Source organism: Lithobates pipiens, unplaced genomic scaffold, assembly GCF_037356315.1.
Source record: "Lithobates pipiens isolate NorthernLeopardFrog02 unplaced genomic scaffold, aLitPip1_a1.2 Scaffold_25, whole genome shotgun sequence".
Taxonomy (NCBI): Eukaryota; Metazoa; Chordata; class Amphibia; order Anura; family Ranidae; genus Lithobates; species Lithobates pipiens.
Window position 1 is genome coordinate 200,367,352 of NW_027507787.1, and position 15,673 is coordinate 200,383,024.

Genomic DNA, 15,673 nt, shown 5'->3' on the forward strand with positions numbered 1-15,673 from the left:
AGCTACAATACTGACTGGGCATACTCTATTCGCCATGAGGATCATCCCTCAAGGGCAGTCCTTCACCTCACACCTCTTAATTTCGTCTCACAGATGCAAGATTCCAACCAAATTCCTAGGCTAGACACAGTACCAATAGTGGATTTGTCAATATGGGATGAATTTCTCACAAACTGGAATGACATATCAATGTTCATTTCATCAGCATCCTAATCGTCACCTCGGGTATCCAAGGAAGCCGCAGCTTCTACAGGCTTTGCAGCAATTTTTGGCCATCATTGCTTGCAGAGCCACGGCAACCAAAAATCCTCCTGATCCTCGAGTTCACCATTAGAACTCTACCTCATTGTGGCTGCAGTTCAAGTCTGGGGCAGCACCTGGACAGGGCAAACAGTAAACGTTGCCACAATTAGGCCACAGGTAATATCATAAGTGTAGGCAGGTCCAAATTGATAGCCATCATTCCGGCGCAGGCTGGTGCAACTATCCCTGCAGATCAATTAAAAGTGCACTGCATCTATATCCCGGGCAAGACTTGGCTGACGCACTATACCGCTTTAACTTTAGGTCATTCTTCTGGCAGGATCCTGGAACTGACCTGACCACATATCTTATCCCACCTTAGTCATAGCTGACCCTGGATTAAAGCAACATCTACGCAATGCGACCCGCCTTGCAAATCAGTCGTTATCCCGCAACACCCTGTAGGCCTATTGTACAGCCTGGAATTCCCATGGCAGGTTCCTAGCCCCAAACTATGAGGCAGTGTCTGGAAATCTTAAACACGTCCTGGCTTTCATATACTGCCACACGCAGCTGGCTCTAGCACATACCACCATCAGACTCTACTTTAGCTGGCATCCAGCATTTTTTCTCCTTACAGGACCCTGCCAAACGATCCTTGTTCTCTGCCCACAGTCAAAACCATCCTATGCGGTATCCACAGGCAGCAACCCCAAAACTAGTAGCAAGTGCCTACCCGGTACTAGCGCCATCTTCAGAGACATGCCTACCATCCTGTCATGTTCCCCCTTCGGATTACTGCCCAGCATGGTCCCCCAAGCAGCCATCTACCTGGCCTTAGATGTCTGAGCGAGTTCACCATCACTGACCCTGGCTGCCAGGTACTATGCAGACGCCATCTAACACGCTATCAGAATGACGTCACCCTGCACCTCGTAGTATCCAAAAATGCAACAGTCTGGTCCCGGGCTAGATATCAAGCTATTCCAGACTCAACGCCTGGTGCCCATTCTAGACCAGTCGTTATCTCATCTGCCCAACCTGTCGGAGTCTAGCCCATTGCTACCATTCCTTACTAACCCTCTGAGTGGTAGCCAGTTCAGCAGACACATTAGGATCCTCTAGCTTAACTTAGGTCTTGACCCCAGCCGATAATCTGGATATTCCTTCACATCTCTCCCGGACATAGGGCTCCGACCATAAATGGACGTTTAGAATTATTTTGCACAAATGTACATTTCCATTTATACTTTTTGCAGCCCTGATGAAGGTTGAGTGGTTCGGCACCCAAAATGCATCTGCTGTTTTAAGTGTAAACTATTTTACAATTTGGTCTGTGGTTGATGCTTTAAGTGACATTCAACCAAGAAGATTGAGGATGTACTGTGAATGACTCCTTGCAATCACAGTGCAGAAAAAGCATCAGCTGCATTATGAATAACTGCCCAGCTCCACAATGATCTGAAGAGAAGGAAAAAAAAAAAAGTAGTTGTCTTCTAGGGTGGGGGGGCTGAATGGGATGTTGAGGGGGTGATATTTTGGTGGGGTCTGATCCTGCTGCATTTTGCTGTTTGACTGCAGCTGCTATATTTCTGACTGGTTGCTGCATATTAACACTGATAATTGTTTCTCCCATTATAAATCTATATAAATGCTCACATATTACAGTTCTGGCACGATGGCATGACAAATATCTGTGTATAATCTGTACATATGCTGGATTCCTCACAGATTTTATTGGCTGGTGAGTTATTGGAGTGTCCTAGTTTTCTGCAAGTCACAGAGGAGAATCATTAAACTTGAATACATCTTTCATATGCTTTCAGGACAAAGATACTGATTTACATTTACTGCAGCACTGCAACAGGATAAATACATTCAGCTGCAATAAATTCCATACATTAGGAAATTGTCTGACCTGGGAAAAATTCCTCATACCCACTACAGCCACATATAGTATAGGCTAAATACTAATGTCTTCTCAATTATTTCTAGGAAAAGAATAATATTACTTTTACTAATATTTTACTATTACTGTGCATTGTTTTAAAGAAAACCATTTCAATATAAAAACCCTTATATGTGTACTGTAAATGGGGCAACCATATTTGCCCATGACATACTCAGGCTTGTTTTCCTTTCCTGCAGTGCTATGTATTTGTTGTACTTCACTGTTCTTCTCTCAATCAACATCTATAAGGCGGCAGGCCTCACATTAATATTTTTTTTTTGTTCAACCAGCTGGTTGAATGAGGGGAAAAAAGAGACCTAATTCCCCCATCCACACACTCAATGTGGATAGGGGAATAATTTCCACTGTGCTATTGTGTTCTGACAGTGTGGAGGAATTTTACCAGTTCATGTTGAACTGGCCGTATTTTGATCCATGTATGGCCTCCCTTTGTTGGCCAACACACTGAAAACAATGCTTATCCTACATTATTGCACTATAGCAGAATTTGCTTTGCACAGACACGGCATGTGATCTGCATTGCAATGCAAATCACATGCAATGTCTGTCATCGCACTAGTGTGAACCCAGCCTCAATGCTAAGGAACCATCAAATGTATTAAGTGCTGTCTTTGTACATAGGTATATAAACAGCAAAAAGCATTCCTTAGATAGGTTGACAAGTACTGCCTCCACTAAAAACTGTACTTCTCAATCGCTCTCATAATACTTTAATGAGAAGAGGTGACGCGAGGTAAAAGGGGCACAATTTAACTCGATTCTACTTCAAGGAAATGGGTAACAAGTAGCAAGGGGAAGTCAGAAAATGTACCCATGTTACAGTAACTCCTGGTAAAAATGATACATGTAAAATAAAAACAGCAAAGCAAATGTGAAATCTAGCAAGTCACAGCCTGTATTAAACAAGCGTTATGCATACCCACTTTCCTTATTTTACTTGTTTTGAACTTTATTCATAATAAGGAAACGTATTCTCTTTCTTTAAACTCTCAGACATCCAAAAAATTACATGTTTTTCAAGTTTACATGCATGTAAAATTACAGACGGGGAAAAAAAAAAGAAAAAAAAAAAGATACTCAAGATTAGAGTATCCAGCAATTAAACAGAAATACATTTCATTTAATCAAAACAAAATCTGGAAACAATTACTGCTGACATATCTTATTTCTCTAGTACAGATGTCATATCTTGAGAATGTTTTATTTCAATCCTGTAAGTTGCAGAGGGGAAAAAAAAATACAATCTTTTCTGCTTTATCTAATGTTTTTTGGTTCAAAGAACATAGTGTGCACTCCGTGACCATCAAAATGTATTTGTGAGCTAAATATAGAGCACTCATGTCAGATAGCATTAGTTAATAAAAAAAGAGAGAGAATTTTCTGAATAACTGATAACTTCCTGTTTATCTGCTGGTGGCTTTTCACCCATTAAGCTATTTTACACCACAATTACAGCAGAGAGAAGCAAAACTCACTTTCTTAATGGCCCCATCTGATTATGTTTTAAAGCTTTTAAACACATTCTACATTATTAGACATGAGCAGATGTCAGGTATATTGCCAAGTGAAGTTTTCTTTTCTTTTTTTTTTTTTTTTTTACAATCTTGGCTGCTTATACAATAATAAGCTTTTTCTTAACATGGGAAAAAATTACAGACCCAACTAATTTCCTTGACGGGGAAGAGTTACATGTGTTTTCCACTTGTACTTTTTACGACAAGTTTACAATTCTTCTAAAGCTGGAATTAATCAAGCTTTGCTTCGAGACTGTTTCAATAAACCCCCAATGTGCTTTGCTATTCTGAAATATTGTTTATATAAGCTTTTATTCCAAATTGGTTAAACTGGGAAAAACGGCATTGCACAATTCATGCTTCTCAAACAATCCCAGAAAAAATGTATTCTTAAGGCTGATCTTTGCCAAGAGTCAGAATTTCAAACTATGCTCAGCGAAAATGTTTTGCTCCCACTGCCTGTGTGTGTGTTGAAGTGTCAGCCCATTAAATAGAGATATTTTAGTTATAGATGGAGCTTTGTGGCCTGAGTCATTCTCTGGCTGGATGTGTCACTCCAAGAGTAAAACCTCTGGCTGAATGCGTCACTCCCGACTCTGTTCCTGCCTACCTACATTTGGGTATTCTGTCAATGTTAGCATGTTCTAGCACCTCATGTTGCATTCATTACATAAAGGCAACTAATAATTCAACGGTGAGAATGAGAACCCCTCAAAATAACTATGGCAGATGCGCTGACATTAAATACCCAAATACAAAGATCAAATCCAATCCAAGAAGCTTTCACATGGTTCAAAGCTTAACTATATGCAAACAAGTAAATACACTATAAAAATACATATTATGGAAGCAGTTTTGGCTTTCATTAAATGTGTTTATATTGTCCACCCAGTCCTAAGATTTCCACAACCCTTTCACACAGCACTTGGCCCTGGTGACATGACTTTCTCTATTACAGTTAAGCAACACAGCTAGGTCACGTCCCCACACCCTGCAAAGGATTGGACAGTGAAGTAGTGACAGTAGACTGATCATGCCACCGATATTCTCCCCTCCTATCAGCAAGTTCCTCGTGGCTCATTCAGGACACCTTCTTTTCTGCCCCTTCCTTTTCTACTCTGAGGAGTGCTCAGTGGGATAACAGCATGAAGCCTAGTAAAATTCAGGTACTAAAGTAGAACTATAGGCAAAACATGTTTTTGTCATTTTGGATAGAGGAAGAGAGGGCTATAACTCCTGTCAGATTTATTTTTTTCCCATTGTGGAGATTTCCAGCCCCATAGCCAATCAGGAAGCAAGAGCAAATTTAGCAAATTCCATGGGGATCCCCAGGTCATCAAAACTAGTTTCTAATTGGAGGATTTCCATTCTATTACTTTTCTGGGGACAGCCCAAGTTACGGATTATCTTTTACTTTCACTTATAACGGTAAACAGGACAAATAGCGAGTGTGAATCTCCTCTAACAGGGTCACAGACAGCAATAAAAACTGACAGGAGGTATAATCCCTCTGCACTCGATTAAAAAAAATAAAAATAATAATGCTTTGCCTTTATTTATACTTTAACACCAGCTGAATTTTTAAAAACATTTAAGGATGTATTACATATACATAACTACATTAATTTGCACTTTCGCTATATCTGCTTAGAGTTCATCTTTAATTCTCCAGCCTATAACAAAAATTGAAATTTTTAGGTTGACTGAGGTAAACAAAAATAAACAGACACTATAGCAGTGGCTAATGAAATGGAATAATGGCCTGTACCACAATTGTCACTGCTCACACTTCTGCCCAATGATACCCAGATCCACCCCAGTCATACCTTGAACATTAATGCCATTTAAAACAGTGTCATGCCACCTCCTCTTTTGTAAAGGTGGCCATTCTACAGATATAATGCCTATAAGTGTGCCAGTTACAGGGAAACTAAGGAGCTACAACACCTGTCTAGGTCACTATAATTTGGGTTGTGTGTGCACTGTTGATGCTCCCAACTGAAGTAGAAGAATGGCTTATGGGCAGAAAGAACTGTTGACATTCTCTGTGTTTAAAGTTGCTATGCATTTATGAGTACTTGCTACCACGCTGCTAAGGCAAGCGAATGGGCAGAGCATTAAAGGGAACTTCAGCATATTTATAACATATCGGGTGACATTTCATTTGTGCTGGGGAGTCTCTGCCATAATGGAAGTGTACAGTGGTGTGCACATAAAGTGACATAAGTACACAGTTCATGTGTCTGTGTTGTAGCAGGCAGCAGTAGTAAAAGTCTGGGTCAGTGCTTCCATGACGCTGAAATGTTGGTTTCAAAGGAGTCAGAGAGGTGGTCATGGAGCCTAAAAGGTACACGTTTATCTCCTATTGTATATGTTTTTTTTTTTTTTTTTAAGGAAAGTACAGGGTGTTCAAATGTTCCCAAAGGCCAGAGTTCTATCACCAGAGCCAGCGAGTAGAGGATCGTGACACAAAGTAACTGTTCTTAGCTAAAATCGCTTTTTTTTCACAGATAATTCTTTGCATAACTGGTTCTAGGCTGGATTTGAATATTGTGACAATGTGTACATAAGCTTATTATATGCTTTACTCTTCTGATATGAAACCAATATTTCTCATAAGAACTATACAAAAAATATGTTTTCGCCTCACCAGGCCTATAGACACAGGCATTTAAAGCCTGAACGTAAACCTTGCCTTGATGTTTCCTCTAGAAAATTGATCAGATCAAGGATAGGACTTTTGTATTTTAGGATTTTAAAATGGTAAGAGATATACACTTTTGACACAGCTATTTCATAGGTTTTATGTGGCCCTGACAATAAATCTACCACTATATATACCCCCATTTTTTGGGGGGTGTAGCTACTGAAAGCGCAGGTTCCTAGTTGTCCAGAGTTCCACAGAAAACCCAGAAACCATAACGTTCTAATATGTAAATATCAACTTATTAATGTAAGACCACTACCAGTGGTCTTGGGAAAGAAGGGGGGGGGGGGGGAACGACAGGAAGGGCACGTAGCCATGCCACTTGCATCCCTTGTGGTTCACGACTGGTTCATCAATGTAATGGGTGGCTTCACTGACTTATGATACGAAACTTAATTATCAATAATCTCATAAAATTATCTCATATAATTAAATACATCCTATTATGTCAAGTACTGAATAACAAGTCGTGTCTCTTGGCCACTAGAAAGGAATTAAATTTTTTATTTAGGGGCTTTCTGGGAAGGAAAATAGCTGCATCTGATCCCAAAACTGCCAGCATAGTACTAGATGAATGCTGGGTACACAGTCATTGATATTTATACTTTTTATTGTGCAGAAATGCAAGCCTAAAGCCAGTGCTATAAAACGAGACAATCTAAAAACTTACCGTTTCATATCCTCCCAGTTTTTGAGCAGCTTGAAACATAGTCCAAAGGTTAACTGTTAGAAGGACAATAAGTATTTAGATAAGCATTAACCAGTGCACTTCAAACAAATTGCAATTTTTTTTTTCATTCACAAGAAAATTAAGCTTGGTAAACAATGGTTTGAAAAAAAAAAGCTAAAAGGCAGATTGCATATATTAAATATAATACACACACATCTAATTTGTTTTTAGGTTTCACATAAAGAACACACACTTAACCAACATTAACACAATGTTTGCATATATTATTTAGATACATGCAAAAATAGGTATATTACAGAGTCGATTTGTTATTCATGTGAAGTCTATAGTATGCCTCATGCCCTGTACACACAATAGGATTTTCCGACAACATAATCCAAGGGATTTTTTCAGATGGATGTTGGCTCAAACTTGTCTTGCATACACACGGTCACACAAAGTTGGTGGGAAATTCTGAAAGTCAAGAACGCGGTGACGTACAACACGTATGGCGAGCCGAGAAAAATGAAGTTCCATAGCCAGTGCTGCTCTTCTGCTCAATGCCAAGCATGCGTGGCACTTTGTGCATCGGAATTGTGTACACACGATTGGAATTTCTTACGGATTTTGTTGTCGGAAAATTTGAGAACCAGATCTCAAAATTTTGCGTGATGGAAATTCCTATGGAAAATGTGTGATGGAGCCTACACATGGTCGGAATTTCCAACAAAGTCCTATCACACATTTTCCATCAGAAAATCCTATCGTGTGTACAGGGCATTACAATAAGCATAAGGGGTTTCATCTCATGTCAACAGAATACCCAATTACAATTGTGATAAAAAATATATTTTACAAAATAAATGTATTATATTAAAAGAATGCATAAAACAATAGACATGTCTGTATTATAAATGTTCACAAAACACATGGCCGTTTCTAGTGCTCTACATTTTAGGAGTATTTTGATGGTATACAGTATGTATAGAAAGAATCATTGATTTCAACCACAATTATATTTAGGCACCTATTAATGAACCCACACGGTTATTTTTACAGGGGGAATTTACCAAGTGTGCACACTGTTCAGCTGTACAAAGGCCCTTTGGGGCTTGGGTCTATTTATATTAGATGCATATCAGATGGGTACTAGGATCCCCTCTCAACGTCACCCAGATGTGCATGTAGGAGGCTCATTTCTAACTAGCTGTAAATCCTTATAAAGTAAAAAAAAGTGTTTTCAGCTTTGGTTGCAAAAAGTAGCTAAAAAAATAGGTGTTGAATGGGGACATTTGAGGACTTCATTCAGCAAAGCATTCCTAGATATAAATGCTTGCAATGAAAGGAGTTTTGAGATGCATTTTATTGAAGGGAAGGCATTTTTCAGCACGCAACAAACTTCCTGTTTAATTATTTCAAACACTGTAAGCAGCCTCCTTTAGCTTAAACCTATCAATAGCATACAATAGATTGCACTCCGATTCATAGCAATATAAATAAAATGAAACATTTACACTGAAATTTAGGACTAACCGAATGGAACGCTGCTGATTTTATTACTTTGATAAAAAATAGTTGACATTACTTAAAATAGATGCCCAAAAGGAGAATTTTGTATCCTTCAAACTATTCTAAACTACTCTCAGACATTTCATCATGCAAATATGACGTTTCAACAAAACACAAACCCTTTAACTGCAATTAGTACACAATTTTCATATCTACTCATTTATTAACTCTATATAAAGACAAAAGCACTATGTTGAGTTTTTATGATCCAATATATGATATGTTGTCCAAGTTCAGTTTGAAATATTACCCTTGGTCAAGTAAAACACAATAACAGTTCACTTTATCTGGTGTCACACAAACTGGAAGACCAGCCAGTATCAAAATCTAATTATATTTCACATAAATTACAAAAAGAAAAGAAATAGCCTATAATGGATACACATTGCACATAAAACTGGCCTATATACAAAGAATAACAGAAGAGCTGAAATACTTGAGAGAACATTGTTCCAAGCTTCCATTTAAGCTGGTCATGTGACCAGAATTCTAGGCCTTTGGATATATGATCACTACTGAAAAGAAGGATACAAGATCAGCCATTGCCATGTGTCACTAGCTTTTACAACAAAGTCTCCCAAACTGATGCCAAAACAGTTTCTATAGATAAAAAAATATAAAGCAAAAAACAAGCAAAAAAAACAAAAACATTTGTTCCCTTTTCAAATAACTTTGTAATTATTTGAAAAGGCAATAAAGTTTTTTTTCCATTTTGAACTTTTGGAGGAGGATGAAAAAAAAACAGATTTATCATTTGTTGGAAAAATGTAAAAAAATGAAATAAAATCTGCAGAAAAATATCAATTAAAAATGGGACCATCGCCTGGTTTTCAAAAAATAAAAGTTAGCAGCTACAAGTACACCAGAAGTCTTCATAGCTTTTTTTGTCCCAGCGCAGCCATCTTGGATTTGGGAGCTGGCTGTCACTTCCTAATGACCACAGCCGACTCCCTGCTGCGCATATGTGAAATCTACCAACTGTGGGAGACTGTTCGGACCTATACCCCAGGAGGCTTAGGGCAGGAAGGTGGAGCAGACTGAAGGCTACATCAGAAAGGCGCTTGCTGATAAAGCATGGAAATGTGCAAGAGGGAAGCTGGAGGGTTAGAATAACAGTATGTTGTGATTGTGAGTGAAGGTCTGCATTAAGGGAAGCAGGAGAAGAGAGATCAGATAGATTTAACATCATATGCAGACTGAAGCTTGTCCATTTGATCTGCAGATGGATGAAAGAGTAAATACAAAAGTAACAATGTTACTTTGTATCTCTCTATCTTGCATATGAATAGTGTATATTTATAAACAAATATTGTGTCAGATGGTTCATCATTTGTAATCAGAGTCCATTCACACAGGGGCAACACGCTTCCAGCATGACTTTGGGAGGCAACTTGGACACGACTTGAGTATGAATCACAGCGCGACTTGAGGCAGCTTACAAGGCAACTTGAAGTTGCCTCCAGGACAGGGGATTTTGCCAGTGGCCAATCACATAATAATCAGCTCTGTGGGAGGGACGGGTTTAACTAGAAAACAATTTTTACTTCCTGGAAAGTTGCTTCAGTTAAGACAGGGGATCCGACTTGGAGGCAACTTCCATTGAAATCAATGGGTACAAGTCACCTAGAAGTCAGATTGAAGTAGTACAGGAACCTTTTCTGAAGTCGGAGCCACTTTAGTAGTGTACATTAAGATGGCTCTCATTCACGTGCATTTATTTTATCATGTCGCACAACTTGAGGCAACTAGGGGCAACATCAAGTAGGATCCAAAGTTGCCCCTGTGTGAATGGACTAACTGTGGTATTTACACAGCAACTTCTGGCTGTTATTTTGACAGCTGGGAATTGCCAACAGGGTAGAACGGGGTGTGCTACACATGCCCTGTGTACTTCAATTACGTTTAATTGTGTGTGTGTGTGTGTGTGTGTACATGCATGGTCCACAGATGGCTAAAGTGGAAGTAAACCCATTGATTTAATAGTTTAAAAAAACAGTTACATTCCCGTCATGCTGGAAATGCTAACTGTCACATTGGTTGTGCTCTCAACCAAACTGTCAAACCATTCAATGGTTGGTGTCATAACTGATCACATGTGCAGCATTATGGCAGTTGAAGATTAAACAGAGGCCAAGATGGCAGCTTCCTTGGCTGAAAATGATAGGAGGGTTTACTTCCACTTTAAATTATTTTTTCCCCTCTTAGAGCTACACATAGTGATTATAAAAGTGTTTAGTAGCTAAAATATCCACTGCACAGAATGGTTTTAAATCAGTTGAAACCTGCTTACTAAAAATCTGTTAAGATGCAGTATATGACTGATATGCCCTGTACACACGGTCGGACATTCAGACGGATTTTGGCCGAAACTTGTGTTGCATACACACAATTGGACAAAGTTGTTGGAAAATCCGATTGTTCCGAATGAGGTGACGTTCGTTGCATACGATGGGACTACGTAGAGGCTAGTAGACAATAGCATTGTTCTCATAATTTAACCTGAACATGCGTGGCACTTTGTCTGTCGGAATTCTCTACAAACGATCAGAAAAAGTCTGATCGGATTTTGTTGTCGGAAAATTTTAGTTTCAGCTCTCAAACTTTTTCCGAACGGAAAAATTCCGATATAGCCCACACACGATCGGATTTTCCGACAACATAATCCGATCAGACCTTTTCCGCCGGAATTTCCGACCATGTGTACCGGGCAATACAGTTGTTGCTTGTTCTATAATGGAGATGTCATCCTGCCATAAGTCCAAGGGAGGATTTAGAACTTACAGTGCTGAGAGTTCCTACTAGGAGAGAAGTACTGCGACCAGTTTCTCTGACCAGGGAGGTTTTTAAGTAGTAAAACCAATATACCAGAATTAAACTTTATATCAGTCTATCAATCCCTGGTACAGCAGCACTCACACTGGGAAAGAAGGAGAGGGAGCATTAGGAGTCAATCAGGTGTGTTGCATGTAAATGTGCTAACTGGGAACATGGCGCTAGAAGCAGTGAGATGACCTCATCCTTCTGCTGCTTTTTTACTATGCCATCACAGGGGGTAAGTAGATAATACCATTGTACTTCTTTACAAAGTTGTGTCATTCACTTGGCTGTACTGTGTGGCAAAGCAGTGCAAAGCTCAAGACTGGATGGACAGAAATACACCCAGCCGTATTTCAACTTTGGATTTAGCTGTTTAAGTGTAGCATTAAGTAAAGCTTCCAAGTCTACCACTATCTGTTCTGCTCACAAAGAAGGCTTTTGGAAGCTGCCTGCAGCAGTACTGATTAAGGCAGAGTGAGCAGGATTCTAAATCAGTCTTATAGACACTGGTTTACAAGTAGGGTTAGCTGCTGTAGCACCCAAGTTAAAGCTGCCAAAATGTACCCTATGCACCTCCATGCAACCCTACCCTAGGGAGTATAGGAATATGCATCAGCCCCTATAATCCAGTTACAGCACACAGATCTTAACCCACTTCCTACATACATATGGTTTAGTTTGCTTGCTCGGCTTGCAATGAAACTCATCAAATTAAAAGCAGCTCCACAGCAGAGGATTTAAGACCTGTTTGTTTAATAGTCTGTTGTTTATGAGAAGTTCTGGAAAATTAAAATTAGAAAATGCACCCTTCGACACAAAACAATTTTGAAAGGCTGACTGAATCTTCCAGCGTTTTTTTCAAAGCCATTAACAGATTTGCAGAGGTCTTGATTTAATCTAAATCAATGCATAATGTAACAAAGCTGTTCGGAGCACATTCATTGCTCTTCGATTTTAAGCAGCCCGTTTGGAGACAAACATTGTAATCATCTGCAGTTATTCAAGTTTATCATAGTTGCCAGAGCTCGGCAGCAGTCAGTGCCAATTAGGTATGTAAATTGTTATGTAAAACATGCAGGGGTGACATTCCTCATAAAAATAACACATGGTTTCATCGGAGGGAAAATATCCTCAGTGTAGATTGTACACTCAAGGGAATGGGAGAAAGCACTTGTGTTGCTGAACAAAGTGCTGCTTTGTTATTAACCCTCGTGTATGAATCCAACTTTCCATCCCCCTGGACAGACATGCTATTCAATATATCATTACAAGAGTTTCCTTCACTAGGAATATGGAGATCCACACTACTCAACCTCAGTCGCATTGAAGTTCCCCATTAACAACTGCAAACAATGCAAAATGAGTAAGGCTGGCCATACATTATACAATGAGGTCTATAGAATATGAAGTCATACCTAAACACTTTCAATTTGTATGTAATGAGGCAGGCCCTTGCACTACATAGTTGAAGGCGAATCTAAAGGAAATTGAATAAGAAAATTGTATAGTGTATGGCCAGCTTAAAATGGTTCTAAAGGCAGAAAGTTTTTTTTTTATCTTCATACATTCTATGCATCAAGATAAAAAAAAACCTTCTGTGTACAGCCTTCTGTGTACAGCCCCCCTCAGCCCTCTAATACTTACCTGAGCCCCATCTCGATCCAGTGATGTTGCACAAGAGCCTTGGTTGTCCGGGACTCTCCCTCCTAATTGGCTGAAACAGCAGCAGGCGCCATTGGCTCCCACTGGTGTCAATCAAAGTCAGTGAGCCAATGAGGAGAGGGGGGGAAGGTAGAGTAGAGCCACGGCTCTGTGTCTGAATGGACACACAGAGCAGCTGCTCGGCTCAAGTGCCCCCATAGCAAGCTGCTGGCTGTGGGGGCACTTGCCAGGAGGGAGAGGTCAAAAGCGCAGACGAGGGATCTGAGAAGAGAAAGATCGGGGCTGCTCTGTGCAAAACCACTTCACAGAGCAGAGCAAGTTTAATAACGCATAGCAGCTAATCTGTAATTAGTTGTCATTTTTATGCTCACTAATCTCAACTGATAGAGGTTGATATTTGATTAGTTGCTAATGGTGTTTGCACATCATCTCTCTTTGGTCTGTCTGTAAAGGTGATAAGGCATTCCAGTTCCAAATCACTGAGTACCAGTATACTGCACCAGTATAAACTGCCCATTGATGCAGGAATTTGGCTTTAGGTCTTTGCTTCTTTAATTTCACCCAAAAGTATGTGGTAATGTTATTACAATGAATATTCCTTTGGTGTTAGGAACGTATGAGAATATTTTAGTCTTTGAACTGATGTAGAATTATACAAAGTTATACTTATGAATAACATTTCAACACATTTAGTATAAATGGAAATGCACTGTGTATTTTTCTGCCACATGTATTAAAGCAAAAGCACTATACTTACACCACCGTGTAAATTGTTATTTTAGAATTACTTAATTCTCAGTGGTGGGACTGTCTTTAAAAAGACGACTAAATTACCAAGAGCCTAAGAATGATCTCACTGTGAGACGTTATGACATGTTGGACAACAGGCAACATCATGTGCAACTTAAATAAAAGTTAAATTGTAAAACAATATAGGCAGGTCATGCACATGCGAACCAGGCAAGTTCTATGGCCTAATCATCAAAGACCCAAATAGTCACATGTTGTGCATTTCCACCTTGGCAGTCAAAATTTAAGACATTCCCACTATATGTTTGTCATGTATTCCTGTGCACACTCATACCTAAAATAATACTATATATAAAAATATTTCTTACATTTTTAGGAGGTTTTTTTTTTTAGAGTAAATTTATACACATGCCTCTATAGTCAGTTGCTATTGCTTAGAATAGGTGGCAATGTGCAGATAAAGTACAGACTTCAGGGACAGGGGAGCAGCTGTGATCGAGCGGAGAAAATCCAACATGGGGGTTTGTACAGAAGTCAGTCAGTAGATCGGCTTCTGTACAACCTCCCTGCCCATACATGGATTGAAATTTGGTCCCTGCTGAACAAGCCAAATTTCAATCCATGTATGGCCAGCTAGGATCATACTTTGGTGATATTTATGTATTCATGTTTAATGTGAAAGTTATGTGCCAAATAAACATATTTAAAGTAGAATTCCAGCCTGGACCAAGCTAGTCTTAAATACCTATGCTAACTAACCCGTGTAAAAAAGATGTACCCATTTTTCTTTTTTTTCAGCCCACTCTGGTCCAGTCAAGTAATCCGTCTCCCGTGTCAGCTAGCAGCAGCTGCAGGGGAGAGGCGGGAGCACCAACAATGGCTGGGAGATGGGCGCCTACGGATGTCACCGCTCCCTGAATTCACAGCCGAGTGCTCTCTCCTATACCCTGCAGCCTCCGCTGTGACCGGACTGAAGAGGGCTGAAAACAGGTAAGCATATACACAATTATTTTTTGAAGGGGGAGGGGACATGTTAATACTAGTTAAGTTTAGGTTTGAATTTAACTTTAAGTTGTATGTTTAGTTTATTTTTGAATATTTAAAAAGCTGTACTTACTTTGCTTAAAGCCTAAATATGGTATCCTTTCAATGGGAGTTTTCCTCTCTTTCATGTACTTATACAGCGCTACAAGAAATGCTTGCTCATCAGCTTTGCATTCTTCAGTCTTACATCCATCTTCCACAGGGGCCTTTGGTTTTTCATCAATTGGGATTTTCTTGCAGTTGCCATTGGCTGTCTTGGCTTTTGGTAAGGTTGTCTTTACTTCACATTTTACCTGAAAGAATTACACACATGATGTGACCCCGTCTGAAATTGTATTTAGCACACATTGGAGGCAAATAATATGTGACTTCATCCGCATATGCATTCTTTTTATAGTAAGACTCATACCACAGTAAACCTAACCTCAAAGTTAAAAGTAACGTAAAACATTTAATACAGTCATATAGTAGTTAAAATCATTAAATGTGTTTTAAATGATTTTAACTGAGTGTTGTATGATGGATGACTCAGATTTTGACGGAGACAGCATAGCATTCAGATGAGCTGACAGGAGGCACAGCAGAGTAAGCAGAAGAATGAGCTCATCATTAAGCTGCTTCTCTTTCACTATCCAATTGCAAGCTGGAAGCAAGGAAATGACTGTGCTGTATTACTCAACAGCAATAAAGAATAGTCATCAGCATTGTTGTACTATGTTGCAAGA

At 39.3% G+C, this 15,673-nt stretch overlaps 1 protein-coding gene across 3 annotated transcripts in view; it reads right to left on the reverse strand.

Annotated features, from left to right (window-relative positions):
* Positions 1-15,673, reverse strand: part of ARID5B (AT-rich interaction domain 5B) — a 378,453-nt gene that overhangs the window by 62,925 nt on the left and 299,855 nt on the right. For all 3 annotated transcript variants that reach the window (XM_077455424.1, XM_077455425.1, XM_077455426.1), the window contains 2 exons: positions 15,022-15,241; positions 7,107-7,159 (listed from right to left, as the gene is read on the reverse strand). In XM_077455424.1, the coding sequence (XP_077311550.1) occupies positions 7,107-7,159; positions 15,022-15,241 (273 nt within the window). The remainder of the gene's footprint in view (positions 1-7,106; positions 7,160-15,021; positions 15,242-15,673) is intronic.